Source organism: Mesocricetus auratus, unplaced genomic scaffold (assembly GCF_017639785.1).
Source record: "Mesocricetus auratus isolate SY011 unplaced genomic scaffold, BCM_Maur_2.0 Super-Scaffold_100008, whole genome shotgun sequence".
Classification (NCBI taxonomy): Eukaryota; Metazoa; Chordata; class Mammalia; order Rodentia; family Cricetidae; genus Mesocricetus; species Mesocricetus auratus.
Window position 1 is genome coordinate 68,812,234 of NW_024429192.1, and position 22,817 is coordinate 68,835,050.

The window sequence follows — 22,817 nt, forward strand, 5'->3', positions numbered from 1 at the left end:
GAAACTGGCCTCGACGTCCACTCCAACATCTATTCCAATGCTACAGGAACTAAAGTGATGCTCTGAGAGGATTGGCCACCTTCCTGCCAAGCAGCTACATGGCCAGTTCTACCAGGACTGAACCCTCATACTCTACAGGAACAAACTCTCCTCTATGGGTATCGACATAGACAGTACAGTTTCACCTCTGTCACTAATGTCTCTGTGACTTAAACAAATCTTCCCCTTATCTGTAAAACAGGAAAACACACATCACCCAGACCTTCTGGTAGTAAAGGTAGAATTTACTACACCGCACATCTCTTGAGTTCTTCAAGGGGATTGCCCTGGGCACTGTGGGGTGTTAGCAATATGCTTGTCCTCTAGGCCTTCAGAAGTAACACAAAATGACTTTGGATATTGTCAGACATGGAACCTGATCTATATAAAATAGCTTTGAAAGAATGAAAAACACTACACAGACAGGACATTGTGGTACTGCTTCAAACACGGGGAGTTGGGGGACACCGACACATCAGAACTTCTCACCTGATGTACACCAGGAGCTTGTTGCCCATAACAACTTGCTCGTCTGAAACAGAAAGAAAAGTACTGAGCAGTTTTCTCTCCAACTTTTTCAGAACTGTAACATTTATGTGGGGGAAAACTCTCAAAGTTGGCTTTAAGATGAGGTAAATACATTTCTAAATAATATAAACTTGAGATGACAAATTACTGCCACACATTAAATTTTCCATTAGATTATATTTGTAGACATGTGTAGAGCTAAGTAAATGCTTATGTATTGTTGATAGCCTGGGAGCAGGGAAGGGGAAAAAAGCTGGTGAACTGTAGATCATGGCCAATCACTACTGAGATGTAGCTATGGTGTGTTCTCACAGAGCACAGGGTTCATGTTTCCAAATGTTTAAAGTAAAAAACCTTGACTAAATTGCCTATTCTAAACTATGTTAAGAGGGTCTGTTACTGGGTGAGACTTTTAAAGCACCACAAAGATAATTAGATGAGTTTTTAGCTATGGGGTAAAGGTAGCACAGGACAGAACACCATCAATAAGGTGAAGTGACTGGAAACTCTACGGATCGAAGACTGTAGGTTGCTAATGAGGAGCTAGACTTTCTGGTTTTGTAACATGAATCCTAGACAAAATTTAAGTAAGAAAATATCTTTATCAGTAACTTTCATAAATACGAAAGTCTCTGATGTTCCTACAAATAGAACTGAACGTCTCAAAACTACATGAATAGCTATGTTTTGCTTTAATTAAAGGTGTTACTGGATCCACCTCAACTGGTATGACACATGACTGCAATCACCTCACTAACACACCAAGTTCAGGTTCATGATGGATTGGATAAATATTTTTAGTGCATGTGTGACTGCGTGTGTGACTGCGTGTGTGACTGCGTGTGTGACTGCATGTGTGACTGCGTGCAGGCAGGTTAGAAAACAACTTTGGGAGTTGCAGTCAGTTGTTTCCTTCCACCTTGGCAGCAAGAGTCTTTACTCATTGAGTCATCTTGCTGGCACAAGACTATATAAATACTCTAGTTAGAAATCTCAGGAAGAGTATATCTAGTAGTATATTCCTAGAGAGCTAAATTTACTAACGAGCATGCCCCTCTCCACAGTTCCATTCCCAGGAGTTCCTTTGGAGTGGGAAATCTGTGATCTGTACTCTAAGCAACCAGCACAGTGTCTCCACACGTAGGCAGATGATTAGTGGATGTGTAGGGACTATAGACAAAATTGGGATTTGCTCTCCACTGCTCACGTCTTCCCAGTGTGTTCTAGAGTTTTCTGTTGTAAAAACTCAACATCTCCATTTAGACTTTTCAGTGCTATATGCCATATTCATTTATGGTAACTACATATGTGAAAACCAACTTTCAAGTCTATTTCAAACAGATTTACACTGAACAAAATGACTCCTGCCCCCATCACTATAAACAAACAAAAAACCCTGCAAGCCTGCACTTAATACGGAAAGCAACCATGTGAACTTACTGAAGAGCAAGTAGATGCTAACACCCTGAAGGCACCCAGAGTCCTTTTCTCCTGAGGCCTTTCCCTTAGGTAAGTGCACCACGACCTGCACACCTGAGACAATAGTCAGAAAGACTTCAGTTTCTCTGGCTCGAGTGACACAGAGACTCTGAGGAGGAGGGCTATGGTGACAGAGCACTCCTCGTTCTCTGCATGAGGCTCTAGGCTCACAGCACAGCACCAACCTGGCAGCTCACTGAAGATCCATTCTTAGTAAAACTGCCCGACAAAACGAATGAGGAAATGGTGGGGAAAAGAGCAGAACCCAGAATCCCCTCAGAACTGTCCTTACTGGACTCCGCACCCTTCCGAGAGAAGAGCACTGCTCTTGGGGCGTTCGTGAAAACAACTGTTGCTATCCATAAAAGACTCAGCTGCGGGAGGCCCTGCTAACACTGAGTGAGGACTGAGGAGGCCTTTTAAAAAGGATAAGGGAGGGACGAAACTGCAAGGGTTTAAGAAGTCCAGCATATCCCTGGGATCACACTGCACACAGGAAAGCAGCACACACCCAGGGAAGACCAGAGATGCCCTAGTCACAGTCGAGGCTGACCTGAGGCTCCACCCATGAAGGCCAGAGGAAAACTCTCACCTGCCAGAGAAATGAAAATTCCTAAACAAAGAGAAACAAGTAGATCTATCTCCCTGGCCTGTTAGTGGGAGGGGCGTGGCCTGATATTCTTGGTTGCAGCCGGTCTTGGCACCATGACCTCCAGCCACTGTAGACAGCTGCCTCGAGGTCCTCACAAGTACCAGCAGAGTCATCGCCACACTACTGGACTTCCAGATCTGAGGACTCAGGTAGACTCCAGGCAACTACTGAACCAAGCACAGGAAGGGAGGAAACAATCCCCCATAAAGCACACCATCTGCCATGACTGGGTCTGGACTCTGTGTCCCTATGAGAAAGTGACAAGCAGATTGTGGGTGGCATTTTCAGAGGGAAAGGCGATGCGGGCAGTGTGAGGAGAGAGAAGAATGTGCTCTAGAAGTGCTGACAGTGACTGAGAGCAGAGACAATCAGAAACTGAGAGGGGCCATGCACCTCGGGACCCTGCCAATGCTCAGGCTATACTGAGCACTTCATCAGAGGTGAGAAGTTCCCGTCTGGGCCTGTCGCCCACTATCTACCAGTTTGCTAACTAGAAAAAAGCTTATCAAGGGACAGACAAATGTCATGTGAGATTCCTGGTCAACGAGGCTGGGGGTGAGTCCAGATAAAGATCAACAGGTCCTGACTGTCTTAGTTAGGCTTCCTATTGCTGTGAAGAGAAAACATGACCACAGCAACTCGTATAAAGGAAAACAGTTAACTGAGATAGCAGCTTGTAGTTCAGAGGTTCAGTCCGTTATCATCATGGGGCCTGAAGGCAGGTGTGGTGCTGGAGAAGTAGCTGAGAACTCTAAATCCTGCACAGGCTACAGGAAGTGGTCTAAGACACTGGGCATGGCTTGAGCATATTAGACCTCAAAGCCTGCCTCCACAGTGACACACTTTCTCCAACCAGGCCATACCAACTCCAATAAAGCCACACCTCCCAGCAGTGCCATTTCCTATGAGTTTATGGGGGCCATTTTCTTTCAAGCCACCACACTGACTTTGTCACTTTTCTTTACAAATGACCCCTGAACTGTACCACTGGCTAGAGAGTGTAGATCCTGCACAGGCTTAACGAAAGCAGCCACAAGTCAGAGGGCTAGAAGGGTACATAGGTATGAAAGGGAAATGCCTATTCTGTACAGTCACTGATGGCAAAAACAGGAGAGACCCACAGAAGCGGGTGGAGGAGCTCCAGCAGGAGACATACTGACGCCTCTCTCTGATTGAACAAAGACCACAGCTTTTAAACTGTGGGCATGAAGCTTTTGTTCGCAACCGAGTAGTCACAGCTTATCTCTGGTGTGCCCCTAATGGAGCAGATGGCCTCTGCATGTGCATGTCCTTCTTGGGTCTGTCTTCCCAGTTTCCCAGGTACAAATGCTTCAGATTTCTAAGGCTTTCATTGTGTAACTTAGCCATTTTCCCAAACAGTAACTTCCACATGGAGTCAGAACCTTTGAAGGTAGTAAGATACAGCCCACAAACTTTTAAAAGGCAATTTAAAAAAAAAATCTAATTTATACTATTGCTTCAGTTCAGCTAAATGGCAATTAGGTGTGTCTGGCTGGAATCTATTTTCCCATTTGAACTAAAGTAATTTTAATATATAATGCCACCAGTTTATTTACCACTAACAAGAGGCATTCTGATAACAAACAGAGATTACTTCACAAGAGGGGTTAAGCTATATTAAATTTTAATATAGTTATAAGCAATTTGAAGATGTCCCGTGAAACTGTCACTCATCCAAGTGATAAACATTTTCTGAATATTAGCTATAAAAACTGGAAGAAGTGAGGCATGAGACAGAACAATGAAATAACAGTAAAGATCTCTGTACCAGTTTTCAATAAAACAATTACAACGGCAGGCAGGACACGGAAGACTTGAACAAAACCATACACCAACACCACAATGTTCCACTAAACAGAATACTTTCAATCTGTTCTCCAGTGTATTTGAAACACTGTCTAAAACAGACCAGATACTAAGCCATAAAACAAATCTCACTATGTTTAAAAGGCAGATACACGATAATGTGCGTTTTTCAGATGAAATAAGAAATCCGTATCAGAAAGAATTGTGGGAGGCACTGGAAGCATGGCTCAGTGGGTGAAGGGCGCGCCGTGCAAGCGTGAAGGCCTGAGCCTGCATCCCCAGCAACCACAGAGAAGCAGGTGCAGCCATGCACACCGGAACCTCAGCATTGCCAGGCAAACCCCAGAACTGGCTCGCCAACACTGCCCCAATCCAATAACTCCAGGTTCAGGGAGAAACCCTGTCTCCAGAAATAAGGTGGGGGAGGGCCAGCAAGACAGTTTGGTGGTGAACACACATGGCATATGGGCCTGGTGGCCTGAATTTGACCCTGAATCCCAAGCGAAGGTGGAAGGAGAAAGGCAGAGGACTCTGCAGTGCTGCCCTCTGACCTCCACACGTACCCTGTGGAGAATGGGAGCCCCCCCAAAATAAATCAATCACAGTGAAACAGAAATCTTTTCAAAAGAGAAAAAGTCATACCTGTAAGAGTTTTTCCTGCATTCAGAGGAGGGGCAATGACTCTGAAAAGTTTCTAAATTCAAAAAGAAAAATCACCATCATTTCAAAGCATAATATTTTTAAAGATAATCAAGAAGAGTAAAGTTATTAATCCTTTCTTTGATGGAGTTAGTTATTTGTTGTTTGTTGAGCTTAATACAAAACTTACTATGAATAGCTATTGGGAAGAACCACCAGGGAGACACTGAAGCCACGCCCTTATTTAATAAACACTAGCTACATGAAGGTCTTTGTCGAGATTGTGGTTTCTGGCATAAAAAGCATCTTAGGTTCTGAAAAGAGCTTTATTATTCACAAGAACAGTAATCGCAGGAAGGAACACCATCCCACCAAAGTGTAAAGCTGACTTTACTCTGTAAACATCATCAGTAGCAGCCACAGGAAAAAACACACCACCTACACCACCTCAAACATACAGACCCAAAGAGATCATTGCCAGGGTCTTCCAGAGGAACTCCTGTCTGGTTTTGGAGATAAGGTCTTACTCTGTAGCTCAGGCTATTACTCAGCAATCCTCCTGCCTCAGCTTTAAGGACAGGAATTCTGGGCATGAGTCACCCAGGAAAGAAACTGACTTCTTAAAAAAGACTTTTATGAGTATTTATTACTTGAGACACATAGAGTAAGTCCCTTAAAAGTTGTTTATATTATTTCCTTCATCACAATAGGACAATGGTGGCTTCTGGTCATTCAACTGCTAGCGGGGCATTGGTGGTGCACGCCTTTAATCCCAGCACTCGGGAGGCAGAGACAGGTGGATATATGTGAGTTGAAGACCAGCCTGGTCTACAAGAGCGAGTTCCAGGACAGCCTCCAAAGCTACAAAGGGAAACCCTGTCTCGAGAATAGATAGATAGATAGATAGATAGATAGATAGATAGATAGATAGATAGATAGATCGATAGATAGATCGATAGATAGGTAGGTAGGTAGGTAGATAGATAGATGATAGATAGGTAGGTAGGTAGTAGGTAGGTAGATAGATGATAGGTAGGTAGGTAGGTAGGTAGATAGATGATAGATAGACAGACAGACACATAGATACACAGATAGATAGATAGATAGATAGATAGATAGATAGATAGATAGATAGATAGAGCTGGTTCAACTGCTTCATATCCTTTGTTGCGCCTGTCATTGTAACCAAACACAAAAACGGCTTGCCATAATTAAAGCAGGTTCACAAACTTTGTTTACAACTTATTTTCATCCACCTTACTTTGTTTTTTAATTGAAATTAAAATTTTAATACAATATATTCTGATTACAGCTTCTCTTCCCTAAATTTCTCCAAGATCCTCCCCTTCTTCCCACCTCCATGCCTTCAGAAACAAACAGGAAAATAAAAACAAACCAGATTCTTTTTAAAGTAGAAGAAAAAGTATCTCACACACACGCAGCCATAAGAAAACAAAATGAGAAACTATAGTATACAAGCAAAAAGAAAAACAGGAAGATTTTTTTTAAATGCCCAAACAAAGCAACTAGAGACAACAAATCTCAAAAGCTGCCAGTGAGTGTGTCGTGTGTTGCCCATCCACTCTGGACATGGAGACAACCCTTCCATGTGGTTTGTGCACTCACTGAGACTCCACTGGACTGACTGTTAGCGCCAAGGTGTCCACATTCATCTGTCCATTAGCATCAAGAAGCCCCCCCCAAAATAAGATGGAGCAGACACCTTCAGTCCCAACTAAGCCCAGCTACTCAGGTGGGAGAGATGGGAGAATCCCCAGATGAAGCTAGCCAGTGTGGAGAGATGCTCGCATCATTTAAAGGGAAGCAGAACAAAATGCCTCTCCTCTGGAAGCCCTAACCCTGCCTGCTTCCCTTGGGGTTAAGGCCGTGGGTGTGCCAGCCTTTACTTCTGTCTGGTCTTAGAACTAGCCGTTAGTAACTACATAGATCTAAGAATTAAGCACGTGTTAATTCTAACACACATGAAGGGATATCATCCTTTCTCCTCTCTGCACACTGCAGTCTCTCCTCCACTGCCCCCTTTATTCCCTACCACAACTCGGATCTAATTTGTAGAGGAGAGGACTTTCCTCCCAACACAAGGCACTAGGGAGATTTCACAGTCTTTCATTCTGGAAAACCCAGAAATTTACTAAGGATGTTAACTGCCCTTGAATGTAGACCTGTTCAGTACTAAAACAACTAAGCCTTACAAAATGGGGGGTAAAAAGGAATCACCGATGAACCTACTGCCTACAGTTCACATCTCCAACTGCTTAATAACAAATACCAGGCTACCCCTGCTGAAACCCATTCAACTTGGAAACTCCTCTGAACAAGAGAGGCAAGCTCAAGCTCAGTGTTCCACCTGAAACATAGAGGGATAAACATAAGCCAGACTGTACAAACTACAGCATATAAAATGCAGTTGTCAAAGGCAACATAAAAATATAGCAACTACTTCAATTTTTAAAATTAGTTTATTTCCAGGTGTTAATGTGGGGGATGTGGGGATGTGGGGGTGCCACAGGATATCTCTGCAGGTCAAAAGACAGGTGTGGAAGCTGGTGCTCTCCTCCCACCATGCAGGTTCCAGGGATCAAGGTCAACTTGTCCACAGCCTTTACACACTGAGTCGTGTCACCAACCCTACCTTGACAACAGTTTCCATCAATGTGGAATGAATGCCTCAAATTAGAACTGGTATTAAGGAATTATTTTGAGAAAACTGGAAACTGTACTCATCTTCGTAATGGCGGTCTAGACGTGGGCTGAGAATGTTCTGTGTGTGAGGAAGGACAGAGCCTTACTGAGGGGACAGCTGACATAGTTAAAGCAAGAACAGATTAGCATCGATAGTTGGGGTTAGAAACTGACCAAGAGAAAAGGGTGTGACCAAAATCGAAGGTGGTGCGCATAAACAAATGGCAATTGAATGACTACTGACCAGACAATATTAAAGGGAGTGTCTGCCTCCTTGGAGGGTACCTTGTCACTGCTGCAATAACTCTCAGAAACTGAGAAAGCCACACGTATCCGTGGCCACATTCATCGCAGTGACAAGCCTGTGTGCTTCTTGATTCCCAGTGAGGTGTCCCGGGAGACAGCGTCATCATGAACGGCTAACAATCCTTACTCAGCAAAGCAACCAGTGTCAATTCACAGTGACTCCTGACTGCTTTCATCCTGCCCAAGAACACACTCCCAAAACAGCACTGCCCAGCAGCACTTCATTTCTACCATAATTACACAAGTTTCTTACACATTTTGGAAAAGTTACATTTAAAAAAAAAACAGAATAGAACTTAAAGTCAACAATAGTCATTATTTCTTTTTCTTTTCTTTTCTCTTCTTGTCTTTTCTTGAGAGACAGGGTTTCTCTGTGTAGCTTTGGAGGCTGTCCTGGAACTCACTCTATAAACCAGGCTGGCACTCCACTGTCCAGCTGCATTATTTCTGTCTGCTGTTCCCTGAAATTTAAACATTTACATATGCAACTAAAGACTACTGAGGCTAAAGGTATTGCTCTGTGGTAGAGAATACAAAGCATAGAGAGGTCCGAGTTCAATCATCAGCAAAAAATATTAAAAAATTAAATACCACCTGAAAGTCCCAAGCTAAGGGCCACTGAGTGAGACAGCTCAGTGCTGAAGGTGTCCTAGCAACCTGAGCTTAATCCCCAGGCCCCATGTGGCAGAAGAAAGAGAATCAAACATACACACACACACACACACACACACACACACACACACACACACACACACACTGTCCTTAACATGTGCACACATGCATATCCCACACATAAATACAGACAAAAAAATAAATATAATAAAATTAATTTTTTTAGAGACAGGCATGGTGGCACACGCCTTTAATCCCAGCACTTGGGAAGCAGAGGCAGGAGGATTTCTGTGAGTCCGAGGACAGCCTGGTCTATAAAGTGAGTTCCACAACAGACAGAGTCATTACATAGAGACGCCTTATCTTAAAAAAATTGATTTTTAAAATAATGAATACAGTTATAATAAGCTGACATAAAATTTTAAAATGATCAGATGAAAACAAACTATTCCAAGCATATGAAGAGTAGAGGGGCATTAGACAATATTAGGTATGTTAGAAAGTATCTTACCTCCATGGGGCTAATGAACTCGTTCATGCCTTTGTTGTACACATAGATCATGGCATCATACAGACGATTTTCCCAACACATGAGAACTACCTGTAAAAGGGAGAGGCTCCTGAGTCATGTGACACCATGACACCAAGGATTTTCCTTCAAACTCCGAAAATGAAGATCTTTCTCTTCCCTAAGTTTTCTTCTTATTCCTTCTTCTCTGGAGGAAACTGAAATTTAAATCCTCAAACCCAATGGAAGGGTGTTACTGTAGGTTCAGTATTAGTTCAAACAGTACAGTAGACAGTCCCCAACGTCTAATTGTGTTTCTTTGTAATCTTCCCTTTTCAATATTCATTTTACTTTTAATCATTAAAACAGTTCTTCAAAAAATTTACAAAACATCTCTTTAGCACTAGAATAAAGTGACAGACAAATCCAGCCTGGAGCTCTACCTTCCTAGAACTTACACTAAGCTTGGACACCATTCAAAGAAGACAATAAAATGGTGTAAGTTAAGACTCATGAAGAGGAATATATGAGAGGGTTTGGAGGGAGTAGACGGAAGGGGGAAATGATATAATTATATTATAATCTAAAAAAGAAAAGAAATAATAATAAAGACTTGTAGAGGACATTCAACTAAACACACACACACACACACACACACACACACACACACCTTTGTTTAGTTACAATAAGCATTCTAAAGGAACCTGACTCTGTCTTTAGCATTCAAAGTCATTCAGAACAACATATGAGCTAGGACCTACAGGACACCTGGCACATGAACCAAAGAAGAATGAGCCTGAGGGGCTGCACCAGCAGAAGATGGTAAGGCTGGGAAACTGCGTGGAAAAGGGGTGTGGTGTGGACGAACAGAGAGCAGAGAAAACATTTAGAGAAAAGAGCAGAGAGCCAGCAGAATGAGGTCCTTGTTTTCTGTTCCCATGAGGCCTGTGTCATATCAGACACTGGACTGGAGGACAGCGTGGCAGAGAAAAGGACATGTGGCCAGAGGCATAAGAGGAAAAACAAGAGGATTTTGTAGGATTTCCACCCTCTCTCCAGAGTTCCCATCTCCAACTCTAACCTCCCTTCTGCCCTATCCAGCTGCCTAAAATCTTCCCTGAGATACCTAGCAGCTATTGCAAGACAAGTGGCAAGCAAGACTCCTGACCATGCCTCTCAGACTCAGACTGCCTGTCTTCCAATCGCCTTCAGGAGATCACTATTCACCCTGTCCACAAAACAACATCTTTAAATCCCCTCATTCCCACACAGTCTCCAAATCAGACCAAACTGACTCTCCACCACACTACCATTCCTGGCAGCCCAGTGATTTTGCTCTAAATAGTCTAATGATTTCTACACAGCACTTAGAACACAATGCACAAATTTTTCCTTGTCCTGTGAGCTCTGCTTACACGTAAGTTTATCAGGCTTCAGATCTGCCTGCCTCTTTTCCTGTCATTTAACCCTCAGGGCAGAATCTCCTCTCCCTTCACACTGGTTTTCACCTAAAACGATCTTCTCATCCAAATACAAGCATTATTGATTTCTTCTCTCTATGTGTCTGAATGCCTTTTTCTTTTCTTTGAAATAGACTCTCATGCACCCCAGACTGGCTATAGTCTTACTGACTCTGTAGTCCACAACTTGAACCTCTAATCCTCCTGGCTTTGCCTCCACACCCCAATCCTGGGATAACAGAGGCATGAGCACCACCACTCTCGGTGTTTTGATACCTTCTGTCAGAAGGATTTTCTATGCTAGCCACCCTCAGGTAGCCCATCTCTACTATACTATCCTTTCTGGTTTGTAACATTACACTTGTTTTCAAATAATCTCTGGTTTGTTTACTATCTTTCTGCTCACTGCCAAACTTCTCTCCTTAAATTTAAGCTTTATGAAGAGACACTTGACTGACCAGGCCGGCTGCAACACCCTCAGACCCTGACACACAAGCACTCTGGAAGGAATTAACTAATGACGCAGATAAAAGAAAGTAAAATAAGGACTTAAAAATATTATTCAAGACCTGGAGAGATAGCTCCCAGTAAAGTGCTTGCCACCCAAACTTAAGGACCTGGGTTTGATCCCTAACATTTGTGAAAAGATCCAGGTATGGGGGTGTACTTACAATCTCAGCACCAGGGAAGTGAAGACAGGAGGACCCCTGGAGCTCTAGCCAGCAGCCCTAGCTTAACCAGAGAGCTCAGGGCCCAGTGAGAAGCCCAAACATAAGCTGGATCCTTCCTGAGAACAACACCCAAGGCTGAGCTCTGGCCTCCACATCCAAACATACACACCAGCGTGCTCACATACACAGGCAGGCACACACGCATGTACATAGAAAGAGACACACACACACACACACACAGAAGGAGGGAGGGAGGAAGGAGGGAGGGAGGAGGGAGGGAGGGAGGGAGGGAGGGAGGGAGGGAGGGAGGGAGGGAGGGAGATCAGTGCATATTTACACTGAAATTAGAAAAAGCTGAAAATACTGGGAAGAAATAAAAATTTCTCCTAGCTGTGACAGTCAGAAAAGGGCAGAGTGATAATATGTTCTCAAGACATTGGCTGTTGTCAGACAATGTGGTCTACACTAAATCACCACATACCAGAAAGGCACGTGCACAGAGCACCCTGCCTTACCTCAAATGCTCACCAACATTAGGGAAGTAATAACAGGGTTTCCAAACTTTCTTTCTGTGAGATCTGTACATTTGGAAAGGGATTGGTCCTCTAAGACATCTGAAAGGCACTTAGCTGGAGAAGCTTGGACACTTAAGCAGTAACGCACTCATTGTGAGAACTAACGTGAACCGAAGAATTAAACTGTCAAATGCTTTGAGCAACAAAAATGAACACCGAGTAAAAACTGAAAACTCACTGGGCCTCAGATACACCATCAGCCACAGCTGCCTGAACCCCAGATACACCATCAACTACAGCTGCCTGAACCCCAGATACACCATCAACTACAGCTCCATGAACCCCAGATACACCATCAACTACAGCTGCCTGAACCCCAGATACACCACCAGCCACAGCTCCATGAACCACACATATGCCACCAGCCACAGCTGCCTGAACCACACATACACCACTAGCCACAGCTGCTGACTTGCTCTAAGAAGCCCTGTCATTTTCATCTCACACCATTCTCTTCATTTCAAAGCTCAATTCTGTTTCATGCACTAGTTGATTTTTATTTTGTTTTGTTTTTTGAGACAGGGTTTCTCTGTGGCTTTGGAGGCTGTCCTGGAACTCACTCTGTAGACCAGGCTGGCCTCAAACTCTCAGAGATCCACCTGCCTCTGCCTTTCCAGTGTAAAAATGGTCTATTGTGAATGAGAACGTATCCACGGTTGAAAACGAGCTGCCAGTGTTAGTGTGCAGACTGAGTAAGGGTCAGGCAAAAGGCGTTCACTGGGTGATTTGAAGACAAACGGCCACAGGCTCTGAAGACAGCCAAGAAACACGAGACCCGCGCTCTGGCTTGGAGGCATTTGTTACCTAATTTTTATTCACAGAAAGTCCTAAGAAGTGTATCAATACACAAAGGGCTCAACTGGAGTCTGTGGAAGGCAGACAGAGGCCTGTGGATCAGTGAAGGAGCTCAGTGGACAGACTGCCAACTCACCTGCTGAATGTCTAGGCTGGTGACGTCCATGTGTACAATGAGGGCTTCCACGTTTCCCATTAGTTTTTTGTCTTGGAAATGAACAATCAAGTCTTTCATGACCTGCGGTGTAATCCCCACCAATTTATCACTTAAAATATATGGCTCGAGGCACTCCAAAAACACTCCTTTTGCCACGGAGTTTTCACTTAATTTGTCATACATTTGGCTAAATAAAAGATCCCTGTAACAAAAAGAAAGAAAAAAAATAGTAGCTTTAGGAACATTCCAAATACCCATTAAATTTAGTTGAAGTATATGACATCTTTTCCAAACTTCAATTTACATCAGTTTAATAGAAACATTAACAATGTTTGCATCAAACTTTACATTGCAATACTTCACAAAACAAACCTTCCCAACAATTCTTTTAGGTGCAAGAGATGTTGCCAAACACGATGGCGCATTCCAGTAACCCAAATACCCAGAAAGCTGAGGCAGGGTGATTATCAGTTCAAGGCCTCAAAATCATCAGGGCCACAAAATGACTCGTTGTATAGGGCGCTTGCCACCAGGCCTGACCACCTGAATTTCACCTCAGGCCCCACAGGGTAGAGTTGAGAAATGACTCCGCAAGCTGCACACTCAGGCTGTGGCATGTGCTTCCCACCAAAAGTAAGCACAGAAGTAAGTATAAATCCAATGAAGCTGACGAAGCTCAGCTGCTTGCTGAAGAGCACTCTGGAGTCAGAATCTGAACCCAGCTCTCTGGCCACAGCGCAGACAGGAGTGGACGGGTGAGAGGGAAGACGAGATGAGGAGGGGAAAGGTCAAAGGACCATGCCCTTCTCCCCTTCTGGCCCTAAACACCCTAGTCAGCTGCAGGTGAGCTTCATCTCCGTCTCTGCTCCTTCACTTCTGCGGGAAACTACAAGCTCAGCAAACGGCACAGACGTTAGCAGACAAGGCACTTCTGTGTGAAGGGCTAGACTAAGGCAGACCACTCACAAGAGGCTAGGGTTCACAGACAAGACACTTCGTGCCAAGGGCAACATACGATGCTGGATAGACTAAGGCAGACCACTCACAGGAGGCTAGGGTTCACAGACAAGACACTTCGCGCCAAGGGCAACATACGATGCTGGATAGACTAAGGCAGACTGGGAACAAAGAGCAAGAAGAACTAGACTCAATAACTCCTATCACTACCTCAAAATAAAAAGGAGATAACTTCTACAATGTGATCTCATTATTCTGGGAGAAAGATGCAAGAAAGGTATGCACACAGTTTTCACACTTAGTCCTTATTCTCTTGGGGTGCTGACATGTCTCCTGAAGGGCTAACTTCAGCCCTGCTGGGCACTATTTTCAGCCTCACCTCCTGTAACACAAACTCCACTACAAATAATAGAGGCATCACTTTTCCTAACACTCGCATTAATGGTATGTTTTAGAGAGCTTTTAGTTTCTGCTGCAAACAGAAAAAAAAATGGTTAAGCTTATCTTATACATTATCAGTTTATAACTTTTTAATGTGAAGAACTATTTGACGATAACTGCAAATTCTGAGAGGAAAGAGAAGTGGGTATTGTCAAGCCACAGACTTACTGATCTACACTACCTGAGCCAGAGACGAATATGCAAGGACTACTGTGTGTCATACCGAAATACTGCTGGCTTAGCTTCCCGTACAACGGAGTCATTTGAGTTTAATCACTTCAGATACTACTCACAGTGATGGAAACTCAATGTGGCCAGCACCGTCATGCTTTACAGAAATATAATCCAAACACTGCACCCATTTTTACACCATTTTTAAATTATTACTTCACATGGGCTCTGCATCACTGCACAATGAAGCTGACATTAAGTCTGTAAAATGGCATTTGCACTGTATACAATTTGCTCCTAAGGGGACTCTCAATGGCATGAGTCCTTTTCATATTTGGGGAAGAAGAAAGACTAAATGCAGAGCAAGCAGCAAATACCAGTTTATGGAGAAAGATGGGGAAGGTCCATACATATAACAGTCCTCTGCTCAAGCAAGCCTAAACCACTGACCACGGTAACTTGATTATCAGTGGCCACTCTAAAACGTTATAAAATCTCCAGCATTTAGTATTGATTCAACTAAATATTTAATTGAACACTACACATTCCCATCAAATACTTTAATTTCCGTGTTTGAGATGGGAGGAACCTAATAGACAGATGGCTTAGGAATGAAGAATCGATGTTGATCAAACAAACAGCTTATTCTATCCTCCCCCTAAGCCCACGACTAGATGACAGGATCTGAGTCTGACGGAAAAGAAAGTCAGAAGGGAAAAAGCTAAATCTAGAACAGGAAGAGGGGAGATCCAAAGCATGCACAGCCTCAGGCCTTTGCACCACGGTGGTGACGCTGTCCTGGCCCTCCCGTGGTTGCTGATACTTAAAAAGCAGGTCAGGACCAGGAGTGAAAGGAAACTAAGACCTGTGGAGCCCTCACCGGGCAGAAGCTGGACCAGCACAATGTAGTTTTAAGACACAGGACAAGGAAACTGTGCACGTTAGCAAAAAGGAGGAGGGGAGAGAGGTCCAAAGAGGAACAGAGCGCACGGTGACTCTGGTATTCCTCTCTGAGATTCCCCATGATGGCACAGCCCAGAGGAAAACATGCTGAGCTATCAGAAAGTAACTAAGGGAAAGGGGCTAGTGGACACCAAGGGACAATACAGAGATTCTGATGTGACTAAAAAGGTGGAGGAGTCTGTCTTCTGCTAGCATGCTCCAGTTCAATGAGAAATCCCTGACCTCAGACTGGCTGACAGACTGGAGCATACTTTCTTTTGAGATCATACACACAACAAATGCTTACCTACAGAACATTTGGGGGAATATCATACAATGTTTCTGATGAACGTTTTTCTACCCCATCTTGTCCTTCATTTTACAACTGCTGGGGGCATTTTAACTTTGTGTCCCTGGGTGAGCACTCAGGATTCCAGAGAATGAGCACCTTGTTCATTTAATCATCATGTATCAAAGAGTCACTTTGCACCAAGTACCACACTTATTTAGTATGGAAGTATGTCCCACTGTAATTAGAATTCTCTCAATGTGAATAGTTAAGTGGACCATAATACTTAATACGAGTAGGAAGCCTCTTTCCCTCTACTTTCTGCTATGGAAATAAATATGAGAGTCAAATGAATCAAAAATATATAAACCTTAAGCTGCTAAGATTATGTTAAAATTTTTTTAAAAAACTAGCAAGAAAGTGAGCATGAAAATGGGGTAAAATAACACCAAATCAGTTAAGGATGCAGAGGCCCGTGACAAGTGTCATGCGTTTTGCCTTCTAAGGTCTTCACCCCTGAGGAAATGTCTCCCTTCAGCACTTACTTATAAGGAGGAAAACGTACAATACATCTCTGTCAACAATATCTCTGCTGTGGGAGCAGTACATGTCACCGATGATATAGCTAAAACACTGGGGTCGATTTAAGCCACAAGTGCATGGGAGCCATTGTTCCCTACAGCACAATCAAAATCAGACATAGCAAACAACCACCTCAACAACCCTCACTTACACTTCACAGTAAGATCCACCCTCTTAGGAATCTGGTTCCCAAAAGGCGTGCACATTCAAGTCAAGTGAATGCCGTTAGGGTTTTAGCTGTGCATGAATTACATACTCAGACAGATCTTTATCCCTCAGAAAGCTGAGAACCCACCTTTGCCCCAAAAGCGCCTGTGTGAAGCCGACAGGTTTGTCACTTGCTGCCTGGGGAACATCGTCCATGCAATAGATGAGCAAAGCTTACCCCACTGCTATACACGTTAATAAGGAGCTACAACAATTAGAGACACTGATAAAAGGGCCTCGGGGTGCTTGGTATTACAGTGAGTGTCAGAGACTATGAGCTGGCACATGCTGGAAGGTAATAAAGTTAATACTCCAGAGTTTTACACTGACTTTAAATAAAAAAGGCTCCGAAGAAAACTAAAGGTGAATTAGCAAAATGAACCTAGTCTAGTCTAGTCTCTTTGGAAAGACATGAAATACTGTGGTAAATGACAGCCCATAGGAGCTGCATCACCTCCATGATGCCTCTCCGCTCCGTTTCTGTCGCACACAAGCACAGATGAGCCACAAGCTTCCATCTGGGAAAATGAAGTTTGTGCAAATGAAGAGAAATCCTAATCCAATTTATAGAACTCCCAAGCAAGACACTACCTGGGTTGGGAATGACTGAGCGGACGAGCAACGGGTACTTACTTTCGCTGGAGCAGAAGGCAGTAGTCCACGATGAGTGGCACCGTATCCTGGAAGGGAACAGAAGAGCATCGTCTCACTTGACCTGCAGCCCACTGGGGACAGCAGAAGTCAGCTTCAGGTGCCGGGACTCCTAGCAAGATACAACTTTGGATTGTGCTGTCCACAAGGAAATCTATACCCACAATTTGAGGGCGGAGGGCCTTTGTTCTTAGATTTTATTTTTGTTTTATATTCATGGATGTTTCGCCTGCGTGTATATATGTGCACAATATGCACGCAGCCCACAGAGGCCAGAAGTAAGCACTGGATTCACTGGAGGTGAAGTAACAGGGGTGAGCTGCCACGTGAGTTAGGGGAATCAAACCCAGGCCCTCTGGAAGAACAGCCAATGCTCTTAATTGCTGAATCACCTCCAGCCTGGAAAAACAATGTTTAAATCCATTTCAGGTGTGTGCTACGGTAATAGAAGGAGAAGGCGGCAATGGGCAAGGGAGAAAAGCAGTAAGAAATCAAATTAAATTAAATATAAACATAATAGTCAAGTAACGTTTTCTACGTATAGCTTCTCTATAGTACAAGCGGATAGCATTTCCAGTGACACTAAACAGACAGCAAACTGAAAATATATTTAGTGCTGATGGTGCTTCAAGTGACTTAAAGTTACCTAATTTTCTGCTCAATGTTCTAAACTAACTTTGTAGTTAGTTTAGCTTCTCAGTTTCATATTCCAGAGTTCACCATGTATAGTCTCACATCAAGTAGGTGGCAACTCATGACAGGCGCCATTTTGGAGTAGTAGGTCATTATGGCTGGAAACTGACAGCCTGGGTTTACTGTGTACACGACACCTATAGCCAAGAGACCTAGAAACTAGGCAGAGGCCGTCCCACCAGAGCTGGTGGACCACACAGAACACAGTTCACACTTGCTGGACAGAGGTCACAACAGGAAAGCCTTCTTGCCAGAGGGAAGACCTGAAGAGAACCCACAATCCTGAGGTGATCCTGCGGGCTGTCCTCGACCCACCCCACTTTCTTGTCACTATTCCTCATGACCAGATTCATAACTTTATGTAGACTCTTCGCAACGAGGACCCGAGGGCTGGTGAGATGGCTTGGCAGGTAAAAGTGCTTGCCACCTGGCCTGGTTCAAACCCACACAGTGGAATGAGGGACCTGGCTCCCACAAGCTGTCGCCTGATATCCAGACTTGTGCCACAGTACCTGAATGCCCACACACACACACTCACACAAAATAAACAAATACGTCAGATTTAAAACCAGGAATTACATTCAAGGACTCACTAAGAGTTACAGCTACATTGAAATCTCGAAGAAAATACTACAGACTAGATAACTAGAGAGTTCCTAGAAATGCTGATGGGGGGAAGGGGAGTCTAACGATACCATTTAAAATATTCAGGCAAGGGTTAGAAATCTCTCAGAAGTTAAGGACTCAAGTTTAGCCCCCAGGACCCACATTAGGAGGCCTGAAAACTTTGTGTATCTCCAGTTCCAAGGGATCCAACTTCTGCCTCCATGTACAACTGCACTCATACACTGTCCACACTCAAGTACAAATAATTAAGAGTAATAACACACGTTTTTAAAATTACATAAGTAAGTAAGTGCACAGCTGGACTCTCACACAGGAAGGACAAACAGAGTCTCCAGAGGACTAAGAAGCAAAGCAAGGCGCTTTGACGCTGCATGTGTGTGCCGGTCACGGAGGAGCCCGAGTTTCGGTGCCACAGAGAAGCTGAGAGCGAAGCAGAGGGAACGCCTAAAACTGAGATCTGTAAACACCCTGCATCTCCTGGCACGGGGAGAAGAGCAGGAAGCTGTGCCCCATGGCTACGTGGGCCAAATCTGTACTCGGACACCCTAACAAACGACTGTCACTAACTTAGAGTGGGAACACCCGGACCAAGAAATTAGCAGTGACTCTAGGAAAAGGCATACACGGGCCACGTGAAAGAACAAATGCCCAAGCTTCCCCGAGGCAGAGTAAGTACCACAGATAGAATCCCCCCCAAAAGATGTGCTCAAACATGTGAACATGCCCTGAGAGAAGGTGCCATGCATGAGTACCACTAGGGACTGCCAATGCCTACAGTAAACCTAAAACTTACCAGGCAGAATTTGTTTTAAAAACTATTAGAGGAAAAAAGAAAAACAGAACTTCAACTAAAGTGTTCTTAGAAAGTAACACTGATGTATTTTCCATGCCTCATCAGTTCCACTCAACCAATAAAGATTTTTTAAAAAATAGAAAGGGGGCCACACCCTGCTGTTTAACACAGCATTGAGAATTACTAAGATACCCAATACTGCAGCTGGAGTTCATGGCTGGGAAGTCCCTGGTACATCTACTGAGGACCTTGTCTTCCCAGTGATGGTGAGAGCCAGCCACAGAGGCTGGAGTTGTGAGTGAAGTGTTTGGCATGGAGAACATAGAAGAGGCAGGAAGAGAGGAAGAGAGCAAGAGGAAGCAGAAAGAAGAAAGAAGAGTACTGGTGTGTATATGACTGGAATCCCAAATAAGAAAATAAGAGCCCTGGAACACAGCCGGTAGCTCCACAGGGAATTCAATAATGCTTCCTGAAATAAAAGCCCTTGAATCTCCACCCTGAAAAAGCACACCACACACGAGGACGGAAGTGGCCTGAAATGACCCATGGAGATGCAATGGGTTCTAAAAATAAAGAAAAGGCCAGGAAGTAAACCTGCCATTTGGGAGAGCAGAAACCTCCCAGGCTAGCCCTGATTTACCCACAGTGACATTCAATGCTAGCGGTAACAATGTTTCCTAGATCCTTAATGAAATGACCTTCAATATAAAACCTGGACACCAGCAACTTGAAAGCACAGCTCAAAGAACACTGTTCTCCCAAGCCGTCTTGAAAATGCTTTTTTGTTTTCTAAGACAGGGTTTCTCTGTGTGGCCCTGGCTGTCCTAGAACTTTGTTCTGTAGACCAGGCTGGCCTCCAACTCAGAGATCCTCCTGCCTCTGCCTCCTGAGTGCTGGGATTAAAGGTGTGTGCCATCACCACCCAGTCTTGAAAATGCTCTTCAGTTAATACACAGTGCTTTCTAACTCTACCTACCCCACCTCCCCACTCTCCCATTCCTCCCTTATGAATATTGATACCTCTGTCCTAAAAGAACTACAAACTATATTCTCCCCAACCGGTGCCCTAATGCTGCAGTCTCTGAACTCCATAGAGAACACAGGTGACAAGTGCGTCCTCCTGCTGGGACTGCTGCCAAGTCAGGATAGGTGTTATGGCACTTGGATTCTCCTCTGAACATAAATCCAAGTGGACAACACACCAGGATGGATCATGTTTAAGAAAACAAAAACAAATAAAAGCCGGTGGGAAAAGAGGAAACTAAAAATCAGAAGATATATACATCCAACAGATGCTCAAAAAAGAACACACACACATAAATACATAAGTACATAAATAAATGTGGCACCTCCACAGGCTGATAACTTCTCAGTACTAAAAGATGAGATGACTGAAAAAGCCAGAAATAGGGGAATACTAAGCAGATGGATAAAATAGCATTAATTTATACTATGAAAAAAGTTATAAAATCTAGACAGGAAAGACACCAAAGCAGATAATTGAATGAGTAACTGGATTGGAGAGATGGCTCAGTAGCCAACACCATTGTCCGCTCTTGCAGAGGACCTGGGTCCAATTCTCAGCACCCACATGCTGACTCACAACCATCTCTAACTCCAGTTCTAAGGGATCTGACACCCTCTTCTGGCCTCTGTGGGCACCTCATGCACGTGGTGCACAGACATCCATGCAGGCAAAACACCTGTACACATAAAATAAATATTAAAAGATCATTAACTTGAAGATAGAATTTGAAACCATGAAGAAAAAACCATCATGAAAATTGAGATGCTGAAGAAAAAGTAAACAGAAATTTGGGGAATCAAAGAATAAAATACACAGCAGAGCCGCACACAAACTTTGGACCCAGCCTGGGAACATTTCTGCGTGGACAGGGAGGACTATGATGTTCCACCCCTATCTTGGGCCCTATGGGCAGTTAATGGATGTGGGAGAAGGAGGGTCACTTTTCTTCAGAGGTAATAACCACTAGTATACTCCCCACAATCCGGTAAACACCCTAAGCCCAGGCATGTGTAAACAACCCTGATTAAGTTCAGTGGATTATTCAAAAGCAAACAAGCATCAGGCACACCAGGAAGACATGGAGTTGCAGAAGGAGCAAAAAGAGACAGGAGAGGGGATGGAGTATCAACAAAATAAATCATATGTATGAAATAGTACAAAAGTAAAAGTTAAAAAAATACTAAGTGTGATAGTTTAACCTTTAAGCCTAGCACCCAGGAGGCAGAGGCAGATGGAACTCTATGATGTCAAGCCTCACAGTCTATAGAGCAAGTTCCATGTCAGCCAGAATTACAGTGAGATCCTATCGCAAAAACAACAACAACAAAACCAAACTAAACTAAACAGCAGAAAATATCACTAGAGATATGATCAAGCCCAAGAATGAATTCCAGGTACGGAGGACAACAGTACACAGAGATGTATATAAAGAAAAGACAATTAATAATCACATGCCATGGCTATAGATAGCTCAGAGGTTAAGAGCACTGGCTGCTCTTCTAGAGGTCCTGAGTTCAATTCCCAGCAACCACATGGTGGTTCACAACCATCTGTAGTGAGATCTGATGCCCTCTTCTGATGTGCAGGTGTGCATACAGATACAGCACTCACTCATATACATAAATAATAAGTAAATAAATAAATAATCACAACCCAAACTTCCAAGAACTCTGGGATATGTTCAAGAGACCCAACCTAGAAGCCAGGAGGTAGAAGGAGATAAGTCTAAAGGACTATACAATTTATTCAATGAAAATATAGCAAAGATTTCCCAGAGCTAGAGAAAGACATCCAAACCCAAAGACATCCAGATGTGACCACAGAAGAACCCAGTCACAGCATGTCATAGCAAAATGTCAAAAATACAGAGTAGAGAAGCTATAAGAGAAGAACTTCAAATTACACACAAAGACATAAACACTGGAAAAACATCATATCTGTCACTGGCACTGAAAGCCAGGAAATAAAACATGGCTTCTATAGATTTCAAGCTCTAAAAACTAACTTTCATCTAAGATTGCTGCATGAAGCCAAGCTCTCTCTTAAAACTGATGGGGAAATAGTACTTCCAGAACAAATTAAGGCAATTTGTGATGACCGAGCAAGCACTGTAGAAAAGGAAAATTGTTTCACCCACAAGGACATAGGAGAGAATGTATTTCACAAGGAAGACAGATAATGGAGCACAGCAAGGATGTAATCAATCAACCAGCAAACAAATGAGAAGAAAAAAAACTAACAGTGATTCACCCAAACAGAATTACCAACCAAAACCACAGGAAGTAGCAAAACCCACCTCAACAGTAATCTTACATGCAAAAGGTCTTAACTAACCAATTATGTCTCAGAGGAAGAAATTAGGTGAAGATAGGAAGGAAGAAAGGAAGGAAGGAAGGCAGGCAGGCAGATAACAAGATCCAGGGCTGGGAAGATGGTTCAGTGCTTAAAAACACAGGACATGCAAGTGTGAGGCCAGGAGTTTGGGT

The 22,817-nt window shown here is 43.6% G+C and overlaps 1 protein-coding gene across 4 annotated transcripts in view; it reads right to left on the reverse strand.

The window, feature by feature from the left end:
* Vps8 (VPS8 subunit of CORVET complex) overlaps positions 1-22,817 on the reverse strand; it is a 207,857-nt gene that overhangs the window by 115,945 nt on the left and 69,095 nt on the right. For all 4 annotated transcript variants that reach the window (XM_005071628.4, XM_013114582.3, XM_005071629.4 and 1 more), the window contains 5 exons: positions 17,174-17,220; positions 12,931-13,153; positions 9,297-9,386; positions 5,168-5,219; positions 529-571 (listed from right to left, as the gene is read on the reverse strand). In XM_005071628.4, the coding sequence (XP_005071685.1) occupies positions 529-571; positions 5,168-5,219; positions 9,297-9,386; positions 12,931-13,153; positions 17,174-17,220 (455 nt within the window). The remainder of the gene's footprint in view (positions 1-528; positions 572-5,167; positions 5,220-9,296; positions 9,387-12,930; positions 13,154-17,173; positions 17,221-22,817) is intronic.